General features: G+C 34.7%; 3 protein-coding genes across 12 annotated transcripts; 2 read left to right on the forward strand and 1 right to left on the reverse strand.

The window, feature by feature from the left end:
- Positions 1-4,652: 4,652 nt before the first annotated feature.
- Positions 4,653-7,723, forward strand: LOC100808780 (uncharacterized). Of its 4 annotated transcripts, none has more exons than XM_003556171.5 (4): positions 4,653-4,932; positions 5,857-5,991; positions 6,391-6,687; positions 6,970-7,723. In XM_003556171.5, the coding sequence occupies exons 2-4, from the start codon at positions 5,875-5,877 to the stop codon at positions 7,585-7,587; spliced, it is 1,032 nt and encodes a 343-aa protein (XP_003556219.1). In that variant the 5' UTR covers positions 4,653-4,932; positions 5,857-5,874; the 3' UTR covers positions 7,588-7,723. The 4 variants fall into 4 exon arrangements, with proteins under 4 accessions (XP_003556219.1, XP_014628443.1, XP_025983276.1 ...); XM_014772957.2 differs by lacking the exon at positions 4,653-4,932 and adding an exon at positions 4,962-5,151; XM_026127491.2 differs by lacking the exon at positions 4,653-4,932 and adding an exon at positions 4,963-5,512.
- Positions 7,724-9,132: 1,409 nt separating this feature from the next.
- On the forward strand, positions 9,133-15,787 carry LOC100810058 (RNA pseudouridine synthase 5). Its single transcript, XM_003556174.4, has 14 exons — positions 9,133-9,526; positions 9,618-9,675; positions 10,219-10,246; positions 10,332-10,378; positions 10,459-10,549; positions 10,969-11,134; positions 11,501-11,588; positions 11,740-11,815; positions 12,856-12,931; positions 13,119-13,186; positions 13,848-13,917; positions 14,687-14,765; positions 14,998-15,091; positions 15,465-15,787. Exons 1-14 carry the CDS (start codon positions 9,439-9,441, stop codon positions 15,549-15,551), a joined length of 1,116 nt encoding a protein of 371 aa, XP_003556222.1. The 5' UTR covers positions 9,133-9,438; the 3' UTR covers positions 15,552-15,787.
- Positions 15,788-16,348: 561 nt separating this feature from the next.
- LOC100810588 (uncharacterized) lies at positions 16,349-24,698 on the reverse strand. 7 transcript variants are annotated; one of them, XM_041013370.1, is made up of 5 exons: positions 24,012-24,698; positions 22,764-23,624; positions 20,740-21,864; positions 19,088-19,516; positions 16,349-19,006 (listed from the first exon to the last, which is right to left on the reverse strand). In XM_041013370.1, exons 1-5 carry the CDS (start codon positions 24,166-24,168, stop codon positions 16,584-16,586), a joined length of 4,995 nt encoding a protein of 1,664 aa, XP_040869304.1. In that variant the 5' UTR covers positions 24,169-24,698; the 3' UTR covers positions 16,349-16,583. The 7 variants fall into 7 exon arrangements, with proteins under 7 accessions (XP_040869304.1, XP_006606234.1, XP_006606235.1 ...); XM_006606171.4 differs by having other exon boundaries at positions 19,088-19,519; positions 24,012-24,697; XM_006606172.4 differs by having other exon boundaries at positions 19,088-19,519; positions 20,740-21,861; positions 24,012-24,695.

The raw sequence follows: 24,698 nt of genomic DNA on the forward strand, positions 1-24,698 counted from the left end.
AACTTATTTTTATAGTAAGAATTAAAGATAAATATAAGAAGTCTGACAACACTTACACATCTTATTTAATTGAACTAAATTCTTTATTTCTTAACAACTCATTTAACTCTTCTCTTGCATAAATAAAAGAAGTAACTCCTATATAGTTTAGCTTAAGGAAAGACAAAAGCTTACAATAGAAAACCCACAATTCCATATTTTATATCTTAAATACGTCAATTATATGGAATCAAAATGTTTCACCAGAAAAAACATGGAATCAAAGTGTAAAAAAAAAAAAAATGATCCTCAATTCTCGTCATAGGTAAATAACCTTTTTCGTGACCTATGGGGCCAACCAAATAAATTAATTGAAATATTAAAAATGTGAGTGACGCCGCAATAGCTTAAAAATAACCATAAGAGGTGTGAAGAGAGGCGAGAAGCTGTACAGGCACAGCTACCAAAACCAAAACAATACCAAGTCCAACACTCATCATGGAGGGATGGTTAGAGAACTGACCAAACCAAAAACACAAAACAAAGCAAAAATCAAAATAGATAAGTCAATGCATTGAATGATACATTATCATTTAATTTTATAATAAACATATTTTTAATATATAAACTATATTATAATTATATTTCATAGTAAATAAATATTTTAAATATATAATTTAAATTTTTAATTTATAATAAATAATTTAACTTATCATATAGGGTTAATTTTAATTATTGATAAAAAAATAAAAATCAATTTAGAGATAGAATTAAAAAAATGTTAGATTCAAAAGAATAGGTGGTTAAGAAAATGAAGTAAACAAATAATTAAAATAATTTGATATAATTGAGGGAGAAAATTTAACAAGTTACAAGAATAACATATTAAATAGTATACATCTGCGTAAGAGAAGAAAAATATATATTAAAAATATCTAGTTGAAAAGGTGAGGAGAATGAAAATTATAATACCGTGTTTTTCATAAAATAAATAAAAATATTTTTATTTAAAAATTAACAAATTTTTTAGAAATTAAATAAATGAGAGAAAAAGGGTTTTTGTTAATTAAAATAAGAATTTCATGGTATTAGAAAATAAATAGAGTAAAATAATATTTTAGAAAATAAAGGGATATTTTAATTAATTATTTATTTAATAAAAAAGTAAAATAGAGTTCTTTTTATAAAATAAAAAAATATGGAGTAAATAATAGGTTCAAAGTACCTTAATTATAAATAGAGATAGATTAGGTCAGTTTTTACAATTATAATGTGTCTTTATGTTCTTTCTTCCTCTCAAATTTATTATCCATTTTTTATCTCCCAAAACCTTTTATTTCTTCCGCATACATCCAAACATGTCTTAGTAAAACTACGATCTCAAATTCGTTAACCGTTGGATCATCCTAAAATTTGGAACTCATTTTCGCACATTCCCACCATTGGAATTTGCAAAATAATGTCTGTAGAGAGATAAATAGCCTTCGCAAGGAGATAGTGAAATTGAGGTTTCAATCCTTTCTCATTTTCTCTAATGCTTGGAAACCCTACTAGAACAACTAGAGAAAAAGTTTATAGAATCTTAGGAAAACACTAGAGACGTCACTATCATTGTCAGACTACACACGTGAACCCACTTAGATACAATGGATGAGTTGATCGCAATTGGGATTAGAGTGAATATGTGTAAGGATCCTTAGAATATCAAATTAGGATTAATTTTGGGATGTTTTATGTGTTTTAATTTTTCCTGTACAGTGATAACTATGAATTTCTCATGTTTGACTAGTCAATTGATGCCCTGATGCGAATTGGATGGTTTAATTGAGTGCTTGGCTTTCAATGTTAGAAACCTATAAATTTGGAAATTCTTGATTGTTGCATGTTTTATTGAAATTGATTGAGGGATTTTGTTCCCCGTAATGTGATCACATGCTTTATGCTATTTGTTTTGAGGTCAGAATTATGTCTTTTTTGCTTCATAAAACGAAGGTTTTTAGTGAAGCACGAGCGTGTTTGATGAGAGCACACCCGTGCTTAGTGAAAATCAGTTGTTGTAAGTCTGTGCTATTTTCCTAATAACGTGAATTAACTTGTAGCTTAAAAATGACTAAGAAAATGATTGAATTAGATTTTTAGGTATTCGTAAAAGTTGTAGCCCTGGATTTTAGCTAACAAATGTTGTTGGTTCCACTCAATTAGAAGTTGTATAGCCCCTTAGAGAGTCAAATTTCTAAGCAAAGGTCGAGCTATCAGAATTAAGCAATGATCCAATGTTTACCTTAGGTTTAGACAAAGTTAATGGTCAAGCCAATCTTTGTGATCAACATAAGAGTTGTAGATAATTGCCTTATCTTTCAAACAATTTAATTATGAACTTAATAGGATTAGTATATCCCCTGTACTTATAATTCTACTCTACAAGTGTCGTAGTAACTTAGGAGAAAATGTAAGAATATACTTGTTTACTATACAGGTACGTGTGGTTGCTATTAAACGAATTAATAAGTGAATGATTATATGCCTTAAATGTTGGAAGATTATTATTGTATGTGTGTGTGTGTGTGTGTGAAAAGTGATCATGTGTTAGTGAAAAGGTGTGATGAGACATGTGTTGTGAACAAGTGTGAGATTAATACGTTCCTCAATGTAATTATACATGTTATTGTAAAGTGTAAAGTGTAAAGTGATGTCATTAAGTTGTGAGCTACAAACTCTACAATCACACGACTGAAAAACCCTTTAAGGAAAACAAGTTAATACGCGACAAGTATTGTGATGAAATTCACTATGAGAACTTGACGATTTGAATCACTTTGAGGCACGACGAGTTAAAATTATTTTGAGAATAATTAAGGAGTCGTGTGTTTTATACAGTTCATATATAGAGTCTACGTGTTAAAATATTTCATGGGTTGAACCTGAATTAAGAGGGAGAGGCCCTAACAGACTCTTCGGAGTTTAGACCTTGAAAGTAAATACACCCGATTTGAGTACTCCTTTAAGTTTATGCCGATCTCACATGGTTGGAGCATTCTCTCAAAATAGTGTGACTCTGATTGGTCTCCCTATGATTTTACATAGTGAGAGTAACTTGATTTATGAGTGTGTACTCTGTATTATCATGTATTCCTAGGCACCCAATGAAAATTTTCACTAATATGATACCACATTGCATATAAGATTAAGTCTTAGTGTATCTGTTGCATAATGTCTTTATAATGATCATTGTAACTTGTTACGTGATGATGAGTAATAAATTGTGTGAGATGTGTTATTCTTAACATGTGATTAATATGAAGGTGTGAAATGTGATTTTGTGATTAAATTCTTGGGACAAGTGATGTTAGACAATGAGTGGTAAAATGATATGAATTGTGCTAAATTGAACTTGTTATACTTGTATTATTTATGTGTGTCTTCGTTTATCCATACATGTTTAGGAATGTGATAACTCACTTTCGGTGTGTTGTTTGTGTTTGGGTCCTATGATTATCTCGAACCTTGTATTCATGGAAGTAAATGACTACGTGGATGATTTTAAAGAACTTCGTGCTAGAGGACATCGTGACACAATGCTTTAATAGAATATGACACTGAGACATGAGTTTCTGTCTCAATCGTATGATGTTCTGATCGTGTTATCTTATTTTATTTTGTTGCTTAAATTGAGGTTTTTTTTTTGTAAACTTAGACAACCTTGCTTTGAATTAAAGATATTTTTAATAAATTTTATTTAATAACAGTAATGCGAATGTGATTCTTTTACTATGTAAATTTGTTTACGTAATTTGAATAAAATTGATTTAATTAAATCCTATATTTTTATATGTTTTTCTTATTTATATATATGCCAGGATATAAAGTATCAAATACATTTTAATTTGAGTATTTAAATTTATAATATAAAAGTATAATTTTAAATTATCTTATATTTTATTTTAAAAGGTACTCACTTTATAACTTTTGAAATATATATTTTGCTTCAAATCTTTGTCACTTTAGAATATAAAAAATATTAATGACTTTTTTTCAATAGAAAATAAATGATTATAGAAGTGTAGTTACTTCATTGAATAATGGTATTTTTATCAGATAAATAATATTTTATCATAAAAAAGGTATAATCAACCATTCTATAATATATTAACATAAATAAAATAAGACAGAGAGAATTAACAAATTTTAGAAGTAATAAAATAGATTACATTAATTTATTTTAATCTATATATTATACAGACATCTTAATAATTTATTTTTATTTAAGTGTTTATACTGATAAAAAAAACATCTAAATATATTAAACAACACGTTTATTTTAATTTAAGTGCTTATTGAGTTATTCCGTAAAATATATTTTAGATGTCCTTTAAATTGTTTAAAATGATCCTTTTTCTTGAGTGTATTAGAAAGATAAAATTGAATATATTTAAATTATTGAAAAATTATTTGAATTTAAAAAAAAATAAGATATCAAAGGAATTTTTTTAAAAGATAAATAATTATTTTAAATATTTTGAATGAAATAAAAGGTCAAAATACATTTTTTAAAAATAAAATATAAAATAAATAAAATAAAAGATTAAAATGATGATTTGACTAAAAATATTTATTAAAAAATAATCCATTTAAATAGGTTTAATATCTCAAAGCGAAGAAACGTGATACATACATAATAAATATATTCAACTTTGGTTGATTCAACTCTGGCGTGTGCAGGCCACAGCCATTATTGACTCCATTTCTTTTTCTCTTCCCTCTTAATTTTATTCTGCCAAAACAAATTTCAATAATAATTTTTTAGAAAGAGGAGAGAGAAAGAGAAAGAGAACTCGTTCTTCTTTTTCCATTAACATTTTCAATCTTTTTCACCTAACACACCATCTCCTTTCCATTCCTTTCTTCCTTCGTCCCATTCTCGAATTGGCGTGTGCCTCTTGCAATCCCCCAAAGGTATTATTATTCCCATAATTAATGCTTTTATTTTTTTTCCATTTTTTATTTTTAAATTTCCCCATTATTTTTGCGTTGCTCGTGCTCGGCTTGTTCATTCTCTGTTTCTGCACTGAGGCAATTTGGATCAAATTTTATCATCTTTAGTTTGGGTGATTCGCCCCCTACTTTTTTTCCCCTCTTTGTATTTTTTAAAATATTTTTTCTTTTTTTTTGAAGGTACGGTTGTCGGAAATTTTTTATTTTTTTCATCGTTTTTGAATAAATAGGCGAATTTATGAGATGGGTTTGGGTTTTTATGCTTAATTTTTCGATTTTGTGCAAACTTTTAAAATGGGTTGTGGTGGAGAGGTCGAATCCAGAATTTTTCATTGGGTTTTGCCTTGAGTTGACTTTTTGGGGATGCAGAAGATAACTGATAAATCTGATGATAGGACCACTGGGGGTTGTGAATCAATGCAAGTTGGGAAGTGGGAATGCTCAAGTTGCATAAATATGTAGTCATGAATTGATATTTGATATTTAGTGTAGCCTTTTTTTTTATTGAATCACAAAGGGCGAGGGATAATTCGGATCCAAGGTGCAAATCTTGATAAATTTAGAGTTATTTTCTGTTTCTGGACTGCAAAAATCATGAAAAAAAAATTATTTGATGTTGATCCATCCATGATATCATATCGATTCAGTGTTGTATTAGGTTTTGAATACTGATATGAACTTCTTGGGTTTGTGTGCATATTTTTGGTTTGATCTATTAGATAAATTTAGTCTGATTTTAAAGGTTTTTGACCCTTTAGTCTTAAGGTTTTGTTTAATTTTGTTTGTCAGAATTCTGAGAATTGAACTTACTGAATCCTCCACAGTTTGTCTCTTAACCCAAAATTCCATAAAGTATTCTTATGTATCCCTTCCCTCCATTTGCAGGTTTTTTGAAGCAGAAGAATGGACTTCTTTACTAGAGACATAAATGAGGATTCTATGCTTAGATGCCCATTCTTGAGGAACATCAATGAGCCTACTAACTTCTCATTCTCTTCACCTTTGGCTTTACCAATGCCTGTAAGTTATCCTCCATAGTTGACATAATTCTCATTTTATCTTTTATTTTAGCCTGCATGTATGGGTTTTGCTGTGACCTTCCATGTTTATTGAGAATGATGTCTATCATATCATGCTCTTTCTTTTAGATCTATCGAGGAGGTTTGGCCTTGTTTATTGGGGATGATTTATGATTCCTGTCTGTCATATCTTGCTCTTCTTAGATCTATCTACTATATCAGGTCAAAAGATGTGTCTTTATGTGCCCCCTGTATCTGTTCCTTATAAATTATAATATTATATATAATCCTATGTTATATGTGGTGCTAGGACTTAATGTTTCAAGCACACCATTTATCTTTTCTGTTATTAATCTTGATAGAAATCAGCACACTTACAAAATATCTGATTCTTACTCAGGTTCGTGGAGCTAAAGGTCCAATTTTTGAAGATGGTCCCAATTTTGATTTGGCATTTAGGCTTTTCCACGGGAGTGATGGTGTAGTACCCTTATCTGACAGATCTTTTCGGCCTTCAGAGAAGAAAGTACAGGCAGAACCTCCCAAATCCCAATTCAATCCTTTAGCTGCAAAGGCAGCTACTATTAGTCTGTCATCATTTGGATTTGGTGGGGCTTTCGGTTTTGATGCATTTTCTGAGAAGTGGAACAACCAGAAAAGAAAATCCAAATCATCAAAAAATAATCCTTCTTCGCAGGTATACATTACATTCAATCTGCTGTTCAAGTCACTATTACCAAGACATTTTCTATAAGAAAATTTTCTTGTGAAAGTTTGAGTTATGAATTACACATTTGGGCCTCCTAATTTGTTTTTTCATTTTCTTTTTTTCGAAAGTGGGGTGGGGAGGGTTAAGAAACCCTGTAGTTGAAGACAATCACAGATATTTATTTCTAAACATTTAAAGAATAGTACACATTTGAATCTTGATTTAGATTGCTTTATCAATGTCCCTGATTTGCATTAAACTGATGTTCAGGATGGTTCAAAGCATGAGGCAGGCAATGATTGGCTGCAAAACGGTAACTGCCCCATCGCCAAGTCATACCGGGCAGTTAGTAATGTCCTTCCACTTGTTGCAAAGGTTATTCAGCCTCCTCCAGGCATAAAATACAAGTGCCCACAAGCAGTAGTTGCAGCGCGGGCAGCTATCGCACGCACTGCATTTGCAAAGAACCTCCGTCCTCAGTCCCTGCCTACGAAGGTCCTCGTGATTGGGATGCTGGGCATGGCGGCTAATGTTCCCTTGGGTATATGGCGAGAACATACTAAGAAATTTTCGCCAACATGGTTTGCTGCAGTCCATGCAGCTGTTCCATTCATAGCAATGCTAAGGAAGTCTGTCTTGATGCCTAAATCAGCAATGGCATTTACTATTGCGGCATCGGTGTTAGGGCAAGTAATTGGTTCAAGAGCTGAGAGGTACAGGCTGAAGGCAGTTGCTGCAAGAAAGGTGTCTATAACTGAAACCTCTGGTGTTGGTCCTCTCCAGTTACCAGTGGCTACAAAAAAAGACAAGCACTGTGGTGATGCTGTGGACTGGAATGCAGTTTCTCTTCAGCTGGCAACAACTTCACCAACTGATGTATTTTGCTGATGATTAATTTGTTGTGTGTGTGAAATTTGTCTCTATTATTATCTGAGTGTGCAATTTGTTACAACTTTTCGGTGCTCCCATGTCACTCTGAATGCTGCTGTTGGCTATAATAAAAGTATTGATGTTTTTTCATTTAGATTATTCTTTTTATTTACTTTTTCTCTAGTATGTTCAAACATAAATAAGTAAAGAAAAAGTCAATACGAAACTAGAGTTAGTATTGGCTTTATTTGCTCGTTTCATCAATTCATTCTCAAGTATGCTCTGGAAAGAACGTGAACATGGAATTTTGCAATATTTGTCTCTTTATAATATGTTTATCACTCAATTACTTGAGTGACGAAATTGCGCTGGCATTTGAGTCCATAACCAGCAAGTGATGTCTTATACAATCCATACGAGAACGAGTCATGATTTTTATTTTCCAAATTGAATTTGTTAGCAAGGCATAATAATATGGCAAATGCTAAAAAAATAGCACTGATTAAGAAATTCAAAATAGAAAGTTTTCATTAAATACACGTCTATAATTTCCACTACTATTTCAATAAAAATTCAAATAAAAACTTTCTATTTAAATTTTTTTAGTCAATGTCCATTTAAGATAGTATAAATAAAAATGTATTCATTCAAAATTTTAATAACACTAGAGCCAAGGTAACTTGTCCTCTAAAAGATTTAGTGTTGACTTTCCAACCAGTTAGAAACTTTCAAACCTTGTCCACTAGAAATGAGAAAAGCATCAACTTTCCAACCAATAATAAACTTTCAAACTCTGTCCACTTGAAACGAAAAATGCATCACTCTGGAATGGGGATTAGGTGCTCCTAAATAGAGTATTTCATAATAACACTAGTGATTGGGATCTTGAGATCTTAGAGTAGCAATTAATCTCTCTCATAAAGTTTTTTTTTACTGGATATATCATTTTATTAAAGAGTAAATGTTCAATACTTGGGATTATATGATAATTAGTATAGAGACTAGGTAAAGATGATGTCACCTTTCCTAGTTCATGGGCAACACCATTGACATCTCTCTCAAAAAGCTACTGACCAATGTTCGGAGATAAAAAGGTTTTTTTTTGGTAGGCTAGGAGATAAAAAGTTATTGAATGTGCTAAATTAACTTTTTTTGGCTCAAGGAAATTAGCAAAAGTTGTTTTTTACACTAAATTAACAAAAGTCATTAAGAATGAAATTAATCATACATGTTCCAACAAGAAAATTAGATCTCTTCCGGCCCTCTGTTCTCTAGCAAAAAGAAATAAAAATGATTGAGAGAGAGAAATTAGAGACAGAGAGACAGTCAAAAGGCTCGAGAGAATTATATTCATATTATAAAGGATCCAAGTCCTTCCAACAGGCTTTAACTAATAAGAATTCAGAAAAAAGAAAAAAAAAAGGCTTTAACTAATAAGAATGAGATCGTAAAAAACAGCAAATGTATTATCTAGACCACTTCTTCCTATCAAAATAGGCTTCCAAGAAACATATAAAACTTTGTTGTGGTTCGGTTTTTATAATTGATTTTATGCATAGAAGTAAATATACAGATAATGAAACGAAGGTAAATTATTTTAATTATTGTTCTCTTTATAACTATTTTTGGGTTTCTTTTTATATATTAATATTTATTTGAATGATTACACAAGTTATTTTTTTTAAAATTATTTAATCTTAAAAATAATAAGAATTTAAATTTAATAAGATTTTGAGATTATAATTACCTAGAAATAATTTTTGTCAAAATAAAAATTATGTAAATTGTGTAAAATATGAGATCGATAAAAGGGTTATTGTGTCAAAAAAAAATTATAAATCTCTGTATCAAAACAAGAATCTAGGTCCAATGACGAGCCGTAAGAAATTTGGAATTCCTTGGCCTGAATGCAACGACGGTCTGTCCTACGACGACGTCGTTCGAGCCTCTGATGCCGGTATTTCCACTTTCCCTTTCCATTTTCTTTTCTTATGGATATTGCAACTCAATTCTATTCTATTATTATGCTATGTTGTAACAATTTTCAGGGGCGACACTCATAGAGTTTTACTCCACCAAGTACAAGAGTTCTGCTCCCTTACAAGGGTAAGCTAACTCCTCAACTACCTACTTACCCTTTTGTCATGAATTTTGAAACTTTTCTCTTTTTATATGCTCACAAGGGAGCTAGGGAACTGGGTAGTTTTTGTTTCAAGGCTTTTGTTCTTTTTTTAATTAAAAAAAAAATGGAACTAGGTTGACATTGGTAAGAAACACCCATGACCTGGCCAAAAGGTTGTTAATTGGAGTTTTGAAATGTTGTCTAATAGAGCTGAGGGGAAATGAAGTACATTATGCTGACAATTAATACAATAGGAATACAAATTCAGTGTTGCCAACTATGAGATCATTGAACTGAAGATATGAATTCTCAGTCAGTCGGTGCCTCTATTTGGATGTTTGCTGGCAGCTTTTTATTGGGGTTGATTTATTGGATTTGCTGAGGTATTGGAGAGCTATTTTCATGAATTTCTCTTTTTTTCGGAGCTTTTTTGGTTTTTGGGAAGATTGCCTACCCTCTTATTGTGTTTTTTTCCGCTTTAATAGCATAATTATTCTTGGAAATCATATGTACTGATTTTTTAACAGTTGGTTGCAGCGAATAAAAAGTGGGCAGGTTTGATCATCGATGAATCTGAAATAGTTGACTACGTGGAATATATCATCTGAATGGCTGTCATTAATTAGTGTGTCATCTACAGATAACAGTTGATGGAGGAGTTGTTACTGATTCTAACACAGTCCTCAGGTTCTTTGGTAGAAAATTGTTATCCTTTGTAATATGTGACTTTATTCCATTATATAATGTTTTCTAACTTCTTCATATAGAGTTGGATCAAAGCTAATCTATCATAGACTTCCATGGAAGGAGCCAGATGCACCGCACATGATCGACGTCTTATATGAAGATGATGACATGGTTAGTGTTACTTTGTGCACCATTTCGTATTCTACTTGTTTAATATGACTGTTTTTGTCTGATTAATTATATTAAATTTTTAAATAAAAGAAATTGAACTTTTTTTATAATTGTGCTTTAGAATGCAAATGATGAGTTTCAGTTGACATTATACTTGTGTGTTAGTGTAATAAATTTAAATATGTTTGGTTCATGAGAAGGAGGGAAACAGAAGATAAAAAAGTTCTATTATTAGATATATTTCATGTTTTCTGGCTGAATGCTCCCAACAAGTGTTTCAAATGAAGTAGTGAATTACCTTCACATGAAGTTATGCACAAATTTTGCTTCTCCCTACCAAAATGCATTATTTGAGTACTAGGCGATTAGAATGTATTCAATATCTGTTCTATTGATTGGGATGTTGATTATGATTTCAGATTGCTCTAAATAAACCGTCTGGCCTGCAAGTTTTGCCTGGAGGTCTCTACCAGCAAAGGACAATTTTAACACAGCTTCAATGGGAAGCCAACAATCAGGGTACCTGTGAAATGCACAAAAGGCTGCATCCTGTTCCCGTACATCGCCTAGGGAGGGGAACTTCAGGTTATACTGAATATTTCTGTTGAAAAGTGAAATTGATAGATTCTATCTGTAATCCGTTGCTTAGTTTGCTACAAAAATATATGAATGAACCTAGGTAAGTTTCATAACTCTTGAGAGGGAATTAGTTTTATTTTAATATGATATAAAAACTTAATTATCAGTTATGAAAATTTCAATTAATTACTGTTTTCTTGGTTAATTGTTTAAGTACTAGCGCTAGTGGTATTTACATAATTATTCCTAGCAGAGATGTTATACTAGTATGACTAGATCCTTAGCTTGTAATACCCGTCTAATGTTATAACTTGTAAATAACTAGCTCATGACACTTTCTAATGCTTTTTTGATTAATTGATTGCATCACAGGAATTTTATTATGTGCGAAGACAAAACTAGCCAGAGCTCGTCTTGCATCTCATTTTGCTGACGGAACTTCTCACGTTGGAGGAAAAAGGTTAGAAAAGAAATATCTTTCTTGTTGCATTTTATAATTTACTTGTAAAAAGTTTTACCCTGTAGCATGTTGCTTATCTTAAGTTGAGGTTAAAGATTTCATTCTTAGTTAACTTGTTTAACTCATTGTCTGCTGTTGTTTATGGAAGCAGAGATACAAAGCAGGAACTTGGGAAGATTGCAAAGATGTACCGAGCTCTTGTGAGTGGGATAGTTGAGAATGACAAGGTGATAGTGACATTAGATTAAGATAGCATGGATATTTCATTTTGCCTATTCATAATGAGTATTAATAATCCAGCTGCAAGAACTCTGTAATATTTAAAGTTATTTTATACTACAGGAGATCTTTTACTTTTATGAATTATATTTTGCTGTCATATATGATTTATGAAAATCTGGGAAAATCTGGCACTGGGGTATATTAGTTTTTGTTTATGTTTTTTTGAAAAGAAACTAAAGTAGCTGGTGTGTTCACAAATTATTTTAGGCACTGACAAAAAGCAATGGTGTGTAAGAAAGTAAGAAAATGTTTAGAGAGAAACTGAAGCTATAGAATTCTGTTATTACAATGATAACTGAATAAGCTAAGTGCAAGACAATATGTGTGATATATTTATTGTTAGGCTATTGACAGCTAACTGAAATTAACACTCTAACTACCTATCAGCTGTATAATCAGCAAGCTGAGTCAGCACACAACAGAAGCTTACTTAAGAAGCTATATTATAACCCGTATAGTGTAGTTCCATGGAAAATGAATTCATCGAGTGTTAGCTTTTGAAAAATAAGACTATTAGTTTGGTAAAATTTGAGATATGTCTAGAACCAATGATTCAAACTACTTTATTTAGAACTGTGACAGTTCATCATCTTGTAATCATTGTCTTGTTCATTTGGATTCTATAATGGGCTAGACACAATGACTAAAACATGTACTGTCGTGGTCTTTTTATCCACATTACATAACTGTCACAGTTCAAACTACTTTATCTAGAACTAAAAATTGTCATGGTCTTTTTATCCACATCACTTGTTCATTTTAGTAAGCCACAATTTTTTTATCTAAAATGGTAACTACTTTAGTGAGCATGGTTCACTTTATTGTTCTTTCAATATTGGTCATGACTAATGCCTCCACCTTGTATTTAATATCATGATCAAGGGACTATTAAATTGTTAATTCATGCTTATTTAGAACATTTTTTTGCTCTGTTTAGTCTTCATCAATTTTGCTTGTATAACTTGAAGGTTGTTTTGCTTTACAGGTGACTATTAATCAACCAATTGGAATAGTAAAATATCCTGGTGTTGCTAAAGGGTTATACGTTGCTTCTGAATCAGGTTATTTTTAATCTCTAATGCTTTTCTTTTTTTCTTCAGATGGATGGGTTTCAGAGGGAAAGCCACGCTTATGTTTATTGATTTCCTCTCATCTGCTATTGTTCTTATGTTTCCTTTCCTTCCTAAAACTTCCCTCCATGACATTCTTGATCATCCAGTCATGCATAGTTGTTTTCATTTGAACCAGGAAAACCAGCACTCAGTGTAGTGGACATTCTAGAGACGAACATACAAGAAAACAGCACGTTGGTCCAGGTAGCTGAATTTGTTGTTCAAATCCACTTTTCTTTTAGTCAACAATTCTGTAAACGTGGGATCCTATGATATGTGATAGGGTAAAAGGACATAATTAAACTATCTACTACCACTTTTTATCAATAAAAACATTAACAGAAACTATCATCAATTTAATGCTTGAGCATCAATAAAACATTGGTTTACTTGAAATATGAGGAAAAGTAAATTTTATTTTTTGATAATTTTAAGATGCCATGGTACAATGTATTCATTGGATAAAACGCATCCTAATAATTTTAGGCTAGAAATCTGTACATATTACAGGAAATACATAAACAATGAAAAATAATCCTAATTACAAGAAATAAGGAAACTAAATCTGTACAATTTGGGTGAAAAATACTATGCATTATTATGGGTTTAATTAAAAAAAATTGCAGCACTGCTCTGTTCTCAGATATTGTTCAATATTCATTGATGTCGCATCAAACCGCACTCTTGGATTAGTCATTCTAAAATTGTTTGCTCTTATTTTAACATGTAACCTATTGGTTACCCTAAGTTTTGCTTGTGTGCATCTTGTTATGAATCCCTTTTAAGAAGCAACAAAAGAAAGAAAAAGGCTACCATAAAATTAGAAATCCAGAATCTTAACATCCCTGATTGCCTTGTTTGTCAGGTTAAGATTCAGTCAGGACGGCCTCATCAGATCCGCATTCATCTCTCTTTCATAGGGCATCCTCTGTTAGGTGAATATTTAATGCTAAAATTTTCATGGTGCTCACATGAAGAAAAATAAAACTAGATTTCTTGTACGATGAACACCACAATAAGGGAGGTAGAAAGATTACAAGTTATTCCTTTATTACTCCTATGCATATTAAGCTTTAAACTTCTTAAAGGCTAAAGTACTAAATTACAGTTTTTCGGTTTTGAGTTTTAACCCTCCAGCTATGGAGTAAATATCAATTTCTTTTCTGGAGATACTTTGTTTGCTTCAGTTTAGTCTTCAAACTTTAAATTTGGCAAATAATAGTGTTATTAATGGAGAATGGTATGATTATTTATTGAGGTTTCAATTTGCTAACTCACATTTATGATTTGGGGATCTTGAAGTTCATCAGTCGGGTATTTTATCCTTTGTTTAGTTAGGTCTTAGGGGTTTGATTATCCTAGCTTGTTGCATGCTTGGTTTTACTTTGTTGAAATCAAACTTTTTCCCAAAATTCAGTCTCTTTCAGAACTTGGGCTGCATTGAAACACCCGATTTGCATAAACTCGTTTCTAAACATGATGATAGAATAGCTAAACACCACATTTCCCTGCATCTTTTGAAATGTTCAATCCTATCCATATTAACTAGTATGAATGCACGTTCCTACTTACTGTGTAATATGCTTTATGAGGGCTCTCCCATTCTTCGTGTGAGTCTTGTCTGACTACATTTCTGACTTGCTAACCCTGAACTAGTCAGAAAGTGTGAATATCCATTATTTTTTCCTTTGGCTTTATTTGCAGGTGATCCGCTTTATGGTGTTGGTGGGCAACCTAAATGCTTAGATTGTGACTTTGTAGATGAGAGTTTTGCTGAAGATGGGTAAATGCTTGTACTATAGTTTACAAGGATATTATTCAATCATTCACTTTGTAGAATGGTCTACTATATTAAATTATATCAAATTGTTCTATGCAATGAACTTACCCTCGTCTTACTTACAAATTAAACACTAACCAAAGATTCTCAAAATGAATCCAAGCAAATTTGCAAGTACGTTGTGATATTGGTTTGAAATTTGTTCCATATTTCACATTGCTGCTCCTTTGTGTAGGGGTTATCAGAGACCTACGAAACCAGTTCCCGGAGATTGTGGGTATTACTTGCATGCACATAAATTGGTTCTCTCTCATCCGACAACTAACGAGGTATATTAAAGTATCAATCTCAAATAATGTTATGATAGTTGCACAATGTCAAAGATCGTATGATCAGTAATTTGGTAGTGGAATTCATTTGTTCTAGGATTAGTTTTAATCATCAGTTGATTGAAGTGTCATAATTTACACTTGTACATTTTCATTTGTGCCGTTCAATTTCATGGTCTTCATCAGACCATTTCGATGGTATTTGAGTATTTCTGTTCTGCAACCTGCATCCTTATGACAAATTTCTTCAGGATGTTAGCATACGTGGGTGCCTGTAAAATACACTTTTTTTTGCCGTGTTATTTAAGTTTATCATTGGTGGAGCTAGACATTTATCCTTTGTTTCTGATATTTTTTTTATGGGTTATTGCAGTTAATTGAAATTATTGCACCCCTTCCTTCTGCCCTCCACACAGCAGAAGAGGCTAAGGAAATTGCTATCATGCAGCAGACTGCTTAAGCTGTAAAAGTTGGTTGACTGTAAAGATGCTCTACAGATTCAAGAGAAACTATCTTTCCTGTAACTAAGTGGAAATCTTGAGCCATGAGTGATCCGTAACTAAGAATTTCTACTATGACAAGTGATAACAAAGAGCGAAGTTGCTGTTCAATTTTGCTAGCTCACGTTTATTCCAAAGCTCTACTTGAAAGGCCTATGATTTAAGACCTTATGGTATTAAAACTCGTTTATCTGAATGGGCTACACATTATCACAACAATTACTTGTTTTTTATTATGAAATTCATCACTAAGACAAAGCCCTAAACCGAATGAGAAGGACTTCTAACTGCCCAACATACAGGCTTTAATTTTTTGCATGATGTCAAATCTCGGGTAGAATAACGATAGCAGAATTCGTCCTAAACAGTATTTGTCAAAAAAAAGTCACTATCTAAAGCAAAAGAGGACGCTTCCTACAATGAAAATATCCATTTCAAAATGGGCGCTAGGCAAAGTGACGAACAGTTAACTCAAAACACTTACTGGTACCAACTCAACCTGCCTGTTAGAGATATTCACAATTCCCAACTTCTGCACTTAGAAAAACGCCGGTGATTAAAAAACTACCTAAACAAAGCAACTACGGGTGGAGTTAACAAATCATTAAAACCCGTACCAACTCGGCTACAGTGAATTAGTACACCTCAAAATCGAAATGAACCATCAAAACTTGTCAATTATCCACACGACCGGTTGTACCTGTAGGAATGAGCAGGTGAGTGAAGGCGGCAAGGGATCCAGAATTGGCAATGGCAATGGTAATGGCAATCGCCCCTCCTAATTTTTTCAGAGATTATTTCTGTATTTTCATCAAATACAACAAATACAAAGCTGCTGCATATTACAAGCACCTAAATATTTTACCAAAAAGACGGGCTTGAGAACCATTAAATCGCCCTACACTGTATTGAGCAAATAACAAAAACTATAATACAGGGGTGCAGCAAAAAGAGGTGTTTGCCGCTCACAGCACAATCTACTACCTGCCTGGTCAATCCCCTTTCCCTCCCCATGATTCATCCTCTCTTGCAATACTCCCAGTCTGACCGCCATACTTGTCAGAATTGGAATAATGCATTTTGATTGCAGCCACAGGATCTGAGACCCCACTGCACGATCCTCCCACAAGAATCCCCGGTCTTCCAACACCATTCATTCCCATCACTCCCCTGCTCTGCTGCTGTAAACTTGAGATTGCTTCGAATCCATTTCTTCTCTGCATCTCAGAGAATACATCTTGGCAGTGCTTGACATCTACCATAAATGGTTGCACTTTTGGACCATCCCTTCTAAACAACTGATAATCAATCACAGCATTGCTGCCATTGATGTCTCTAGTTGTCGTCAAAGTGGGTGCACCATTCAGGAGCCGTTCATTATTCTTGGAATATGTCTGCAATGATGGTTGCTCCAATTTGGCAGAAGATGTGGGATAATTACTGAAGGCAGCAGGATACTTTGCTAGCAAGATGGCAGAATCAGGCAATGTCGAGAGACCAGTCTGTATTCGGTTCCCATCCCAATAACCATAACTCCTCATGGGAACATTTTCAAGAACATTTTCAAGGCCAACATAATCATTATGGTCAAACTTCAAAATTTTCAAATTTCCATCAGCACTATGATGGCCAGTAAATTTCAGATTAGAAGACTTGCTGCTTAACTTAGGATGATGGGTGCCATTTTCTTCACTCCCTTTAGCACCCACATTAGGTTTCTGTGTGGTTGAAGGATTGGTTAGTATCTTCCCAAACAGTTTCACATCACCATTTCTGGATGTTTTATCTGAATCTGACGACTGGAATGTTTTGATATGATCATCATCCTGTTCAATCTTATGGGGCAGAAAAGGCAATTCAGTTGCTGAACTGCTGCAATTCATATCGCCATTCATTTCTTTCTTCAAAGGAACTTGAAAGGGATATCCCTGGAGAATGCTAACAGCATCAACATGGTCTGATAAATTCCCAGTAATAGGGAGCTGATGGCCAGCATTGCTAATGGAATTCTGACAGTGCATATCTCTACCTCCCTGAATATCACAAGTAGAGGACATTTGATCTTGGCTAGCTGTTTTCTCACATTGAACATCAACAGCAACTGTATTTTGCAACAATGAGTTTGAAGTTGCAAGAAGATCGTCCATAGACAATGCAGAGACATGAGGCTTTCCAAGGGGCACATGCTTATTTTCAGAACAAAAACTCAATCCTGAACAAGAAGTGCCCAAAGATGAGAGTGAAGAATTTACCATAGTGCTTAAATCATGCACAGAGCTTTTCAAATCAACTATAACACCTGAATCAGCTTCATATTTATTATCTCTATCATCAACACATAGGGTAGCAGACACTCTATACCTCTCCAATTCATTTCCAAGACCACCAGAAGAAACCTCGGAAACGACCATTCTATCCTCAGCAACAGAATTACTCTCGCATGGTTCACTTGAATCTGGAGCAGAAATTAATTCTGTAGCTGCACCTCCCAATTTATTTGCTTTATCTTTTCCAACTTCTGTGCTATCTGACATAATTATACCTGCTTGTTCACCAACAGATCCAGACTTGTTAGAAACACACAAGAAAACTTCACTACCATCACAGCCCAGTTCAGAATCAATATTGATTTGATAAGCACCAGAAGTGACATTTGCATCTTCAAGATCTACTTCTGTCCCAATAATTTCCTTTGATTCATTTAATTCAGCTGACAGGTTCCTAGCTTCCACAGGATGGGATTCATCATGGTATGTGTTTGTGCCATACAAAGGCAGGTCCTCATCTGTTTTAGTGCCTGACTTATCAGTTCCAACCACCGAGCCTGTCTCAACAACACATGCATCATCTGTGTCACTCTCACCCCCATTTGCATCATCATTAACCGGGGATCCAACATTCTCAGGTATTGGGCGCATGAGATCTAATCCAAGGCATTTCCGGCCCTTGCTAAAGAAAACTTTGCACTGTTCTTGGGACCTTGTCCCAACACACCGTGCTATCTTGGCAAAATCCTTCCCAAAGGATGATACAGCCTGAAGAAAAGCAGTCTTCTCATCATCAGTCCAATCTGTAGGATCCATTTCACCACAGCTCTCATCTGAGCAAGTCTCATCATCAACATCTTGAGTAACATCAGGTGTCATGGGTGGTTTGCATAAAGGGTTTACTTTCAGGAACTTCCTATCCCTGTTACCTTCTACAGGATCAACTGAACTTGTTATGCAGGAACTCATAGCCTCGGATGAAAGAGAACCACATATACCAGCCAATACATCAGCTGCAGCAGCAGTTTCTCTTTCATCCCCAAGAATGTCAAAACTACTTGATTTCTCTATGAAGTCCTCACCCCTTGATGTCTTCACTTTACCATATCCACCCAAAAGTGAGCTTCCTGTACGCAATTTTTTGTTACCTGCAATGCCATCTGCCATCAATGATGCTGCACTCAAAATATCAAGCGAAGAAGCACTCAATTCACGGTTCCATTTTTTACCTGATGCAATCAAGTCAGTTTTTGCTGAATATGACTTCCCAAGCTTACAACCATCTTGCTTCTTAATTTTCTCAAAACAATCAGATTTATGATTTTTGTAGTAGAATTCAACACAGTCAGCCGCTGTCTTGTGGTCAAGAAAAGAAGCAATTTTCCGAAAATCTTTTCCAAAGGCAGCAAATTTCTCCAAGAAAACTTCTCTCTCTTCTGGGGTCCAAGGATTGATCATAGCCCTTTCTTTCTCAATAGCCAAGGGATCTTCAACCAGCCCATTACTGGATACAAACTTGGAAATCATCTTCTCTTTTTCATCCAAAATTAATGCCGGCATTTTCAGGGTGTTACTCTGCACTTTAACTTGGGATTCTGAAAGCAGTTTGCTTGTAAAATTAATTATCTCTGATGTTGGAACCAAGCTTAGTTGATTTCCTGCTGCAGACAGTTAAAAGGAGAAAACAAAAAGAAAGCATAGTTATCATCCCAAAAAAGGGCTAAATAAATTAGGAAATGAACAAACTATAAAATATGCCATGGGCAACTTAAAGCATCACCGAGAAAACCATTAAACAATGAAGATAATGTGTGACAGCAAGATCACTAAATAATCCTGAAATTTTGGCAACATAATTATAACATAATAAATTGAATAGAACCTCCAATTTACTCACAATTTTTGCCTTTCATACTGACAAATTCAAATTTGTTCTATCAAACAAACCTAGCTTCACCACCAAACCTCTCAACATATTTAAATTGTTACCATCAAGTTCAGACTTCAGAACCCTACTAAGCACCAACTAAATAGTTTACAAATGAAATTGAACAGGAAAGTTGCACAAATAAAACAAAACAGTGATAAACTATGACAGTAACCATCATTTACAAGCAATGTTGCATGATGACACATCACCATGCTGGATTCACTTCTGATCATCCGGTACAGGCCGATGTAAATAATTAATGTCACAAATAGTTCCATCTTTGATTACAGCAGTTAAACAGGCAGAGATCTCATCTCATTAATCCCTGCACTTCAGCTTCATGTCTACAAGCCAATCCCTATTCAAATGTGTTCTACTAGAAGGCATATCATTGAATTCACCGGAAAATGTCTTTTATCAATTCAACTATTAAAACAAAAGAAATTACCATAATTATCAAACTTTCAGTCATGCATGTTTAGATCAAATTCTAGCCACAAAGTTAGTTTGCAGATAAGAAGTGACAAACATCCGAGCTACTTTGGGATTGATTTCAAATGTAGTCTAAACCCAAAGCAAGCTTAGTTGATTTCGATAACATCAAAATCAAACTAACAAAAATTAGTAAAGCTACCAATCCAAACCAAATAGGAATTTGATAAATCCATTGCTCTATCCTCACTGAGAGAACTGTACACAAGTATTGAATTCACAAGGATATATGCAAACCAAGCAATTAAGCACCAAAAAAGTATCAAAATCTTCTTGAATTTTTCTTTTCCCAAAATCCGAACTACAATACAAAATTAACCACCTCTTTTATTTTTATAAATATTAACAAGCAATTGCAATCTGAAATCAAACTAAAACATGATTTCCAAGTTGAACTAATTAAGCAAGTAAGGACTGCAAAATCACTTGCATGAGTAAAAGACCAGAGGGGATTCATACCAGGAAAGGGAAAACGTGATCGAATGGACAATCGATTCTTCTGGATACCATTACAGGTAGATCGCACACTTAGTTCATTTTTTTTGTGAGATTTTGGTCGGCATTTCCTGATAGACAGTAAGCGCATATCTTCTTTCCATAGGTGATGCAAGGCTCTGAACTTAAGTGCAATAACTCTCTCCTTAAATCTTGCAAACCGCTTTTTCTCAGCAAATTTTTCCATGATGAAGGTATGAGTGCATGTGTCACTGCTTGCCTCCATCTTCTCAATCTTGCAACAATCTTTGGGCAATAACTTATCAAATACCTCACTAGCTCTGTTGGCGGATTCTTTATTGGAAGAAATAATTGTTTTATATAAAATATCCATGCTATCCTTTAGCGCCATAGAAGTATTGCCATCAACAAAAGTAGACACACTAGCTTCTTTCCTAGTAGTACAGGGAACTAGGCATTTCACAGCTGTAGACTGAACAGCATCCAAGTCCCTGGAGAAGTTATCATATCCCCTGGTATCACAAGAAACTGCTTTAATTAAAGGCAAAGGCTCAACAAATTTAGAAGTAGCTGTCCCAGGACTATCAATGTCCTCTTCCTTGCCATTTTCATGAATACTATGTAAGTTAGTTGAAAGGGGCATCTTCTCCGTATTGGGATCATCAACAACTTTCAGCGGTAATGGCCGGATGACCTGATCAGAGACTCCAACATGTTCTTCACCGTATTTTTCATCACCACCTACCATCTGGGAGCCCAAGGCTACTGGACATGAACAAGGGCATGTTTCCCCAGATTCAGATTTTAGTGACTTCAGTTCATTTTCAAGTAAATCTATTTCAGATTCAGTCATCTCCAACACCTTTGAAATGTCAGCTTTCCATATCAGTAACTTGTTAATTGCATTGGACCTCATTGGACCAGAATCCAGAGAAGTTGGATCATCAGATTGTACCAACTCAATAATTGAAGAACCCAAATTATTCAAGGAGTCGATATCAAATTTCTCTAAGTTAAAAGAAAACCTCGCAAAATGATTTTCAGACACAGGAGCAGGTGAACCAGTCAAATTACTAACATCATTGTCCACATTTGCGGTCTTCCCAAATAATTTATCATCCATACCTGCTAAAAGGTTGAGGTTAGGTTTTGGCACATAAATAACACAAAAGGAAAACACACACACACACACACAAATACAACAGTTACAGAACAATTACAGAAAATTTGAGGGAAAATCCAAGTTAGCATTTTTCATCTAAGCTCAGAAAATATGTTATCAAAAAAACAAAGGAGAATGGGACATGCTCCTATCCAATTAAGGATTTAATATGCCAACTCGACTAACCTTTCTATTGGATATTGATCTCATAATATATTATGTTCATTGTAAATATCCAGAATTGTGACTCTCCTACATGTCATGCTCCTATCCAAGTCGTTTTTGAAAACAGAAGCTAGAATACAACAAATGTTCAAGAAACAGAATTTCAACATTAGTCGAAAACATGGGCAGCAATACAACTGTTGAAATGTTGATTCTTACCTACATTCATAAATCATAGAAAGATTTTAAAAATAGCTTTTGTTTTATGTTTAAGGAAAACTTCAGTCCCTATAGTTTTCACTTGTTAACATCAATGAAGCAAAGCTTTTTTAATAAAGGAAGATGACTACAAAGAGACAACACTTAGAAGGGTAAGAGATCATCCTTAGAGTAAAAAGAAAGATGAAAAATCAGGGAACCAAAGTTAGAAAATTGAGTTTTGTAATAGCAACTAAAAAACAGGATGTAGTAAACAGAATTGAAACATAAATCTTGCCAGATATGACTACTATTCCACCACAATTCTGTATGCAATACCAAGATAAACTCCATAGTATCACAGTATTATTCACTATAATCCTATATATATAATAAAACAGATGTTATTAATTACCAGTACTAAATCCTTCTACAAATTGCAATAATTTTGCTTTTATAGCTTTCAACACAGGATTATTTAAAAAACAGTGTCGCAACATACCAGGTGAGGAACTGCAGGCAACAGAAGATGGAGTTGCAGGAGATGCACATTCTGAGAATCCTATAACTTTTGGGCTTTTATCAACTAAGCTGGGACTGAGGAGATTACAAGGTTCTGTGTTGCTAGTAGACAAGACAGGACCATCTTTGTTTGCACTTGCTTCAGGCACCTCGACTTTCTTCTTCTCATACTTTGCAAGTCCCTCCCCCCAACCCAGCCTAGGCTTTTTTCTAGAAGTTGTATCCTCAGATGGCACAGAAGATGTGGCACAAGCAGCAGCTTCCCCTGAATGCGACTCATTAACAGCCACACTTTTGGGTAGCAACTCGGCCTTCGCTTCATGGGAATCTGCTCCTCCCATGCTCCTTGAGCTACTTGAGTGGCTAAAACCTGAGCCTCGAGATGACAAACTTCCAGAGCGGGTCCATTTAAGTGGCTTCCAGTCACCCAGAGAGTTCTCTCTATCACATCTTGGGCCAGCTCCGAAATCATTGACACCACCCATCTTATCATGCTGGTCTTTCAAGTGGTGCTGATCCCAAGCGTTCCCGAAATCAGAATGTGGATGAGGGGAATACGCTAGGGCATCATCTATTGACCTATGGTCATTGTTCACATCCTGCTGCCTCCTGGGAAAACTAATAGAACCATTGCTGGGCTCCCATGAATGCCCTCGCCAATCTCTCTGACCAAAGGGCCCTCCTCTATTTTCCCTACTGCTCCTGCCATACTTCCCATCACCCCGCGAGAACGACGGCCGACTATCATCTTCCAGCATCTTGTCGCTGCTGGACCGAGAAATCGCATACCCATGACCAGATTCCTCGGAAAACAGGTGCCAACCACCCTGCTTACCATGACCTTCAGAAAATATTCAAACCAAAAAGGAAAATACAAAAAAATCAACACAAGCAAAGGATATATTCTCGCATCCAGAAAAAACATAGACCAAAAAATAAGGCACACAAAAATCTTGCAAAAAGAAAAAAACCCTCCTCAAGGCAGAAAGTAAAAATATTCCAATAACAACAACAGAAGCCACGGATCTTCAAAAATAACCCAAGGTCGACCCTCAAAAACACATCAAATACGCAAAGAACAACCCACCAAATCTTAAACCACTGAAAAACTCTTTCCAATAATGAAAATTAAAAAAAAAAACTAAATAAGAAAACGGATGCGCGAGTTTTCCGGCATGTTGTGCAAAACAAAACGCAACCGAAACAGAGAGTTGGAATGAAAACTCACCTGGCGGTCGGCGAAACTCGGCGGATCCCCAGCGGTTGAAGTCGCGGTGGTGCGAGGAATCCCTCCATCTGGCGACAGACCCAAGCGACTCGGACCTCTCGTGCTTCCTCTCCTTGAAGAAGTCCTTTCGATCCCAAGGCAATGGTTCAGGCGGCATCAAAACCAACCCAATAGCATGGGCAGCCACAGATAACAATACCTAGGGTTTACCACCACACCCGCCGCCGCCGCGCACGCGAATACCAAACTCCAGATCCAAAAATAAAATAAAAAAACCTAGGGTTCTCAGAGCTTAACCGCACGACACCGTTTCACAGATCGAACACGCGGCAGCCAAATCGCAGCGCCGCACGGCAACCTAGGGCTTCGGCGGAGCTTGGAACCGAGAAGGTTAACGAACCTGCGGATTTCGCGAATAGAGAAGGGAGTTCAGAGGCGGTGATTCAAATCGAAGAGTGAGGCCATGTAGCTGAGAGTGTGCTGCGTTGTCTTTCTTCTTCGTTCGGTGGTGGCTATGGAAATTGTTCTATCCGTTTCTTGGCTGGTGGAAAACTTGTATGGGGGCGAGAAAGTGAGAACGTGAGGTGATAAGGGACAAAGAGAACCTTGAGAGAGAAGCTGATAAGGATAGAGAGAGAAAGTGTGGTACCGGATCTCAACGCTTCTCATAAAACCATATTTCAAACT

This window comes from Glycine max, chromosome 20 (genome assembly GCF_000004515.6).
Source record: "Glycine max cultivar Williams 82 chromosome 20, Glycine_max_v4.0, whole genome shotgun sequence".
NCBI classification, from domain to species: Eukaryota; Viridiplantae; Streptophyta; class Magnoliopsida; order Fabales; family Fabaceae; genus Glycine; species Glycine max.

Coding starts and splice junctions, on each gene's coding strand:
- LOC100808780 (XM_003556171.5), top strand. CDS start 5,875: ATGGACTTCTTTACTAGAGACATAAATGAGGATTCTATGCTTAGATGC. Junction 5,992..6,390: donor CTTTGGCTTTACCAATGCCT/GTAAGTTATCCT, acceptor ATTCTTACTCAG/GTTCGTGGAGCTAAAGGTCC. Junction 6,688..6,969: donor AAAATAATCCTTCTTCGCAG/GTATACATTACA, acceptor ACTGATGTTCAG/GATGGTTCAAAGCATGAGGC.
- LOC100810058 (XM_003556174.4), top strand. CDS start 9,439: ATGACGAGCCGTAAGAAATTTGGAATTCCTTGGCCTGAATGCAACGAC. Junction 10,550..10,968: donor TATATGAAGATGATGACATG/GTTAGTGTTACT, acceptor TTATGATTTCAG/ATTGCTCTAAATAAACCGTC. Junction 12,932..13,118: donor ATACGTTGCTTCTGAATCAG/GTTATTTTTAAT, acceptor CATTTGAACCAG/GAAAACCAGCACTCAGTGTA.
- LOC100810588 (XM_006606169.4), bottom strand. CDS start 24,168: ATGCCGCCTGAACCATTGCCTTGGGATCGAAAGGACTTCTTCAAGGAG. Junction 21,865..22,763: donor TGCCTGCAGTTCCTCACCTG/GTATGTTGCGAC, acceptor TCAACCTTTTAG/CAGGTATGGATGATAAATTA. Junction 19,520..20,739: donor ATCACGTTTTCCCTTTCCTG/GTATGAATCCCC, acceptor AACTGTCTGCAG/CAGGAAATCAACTAAGCTTG.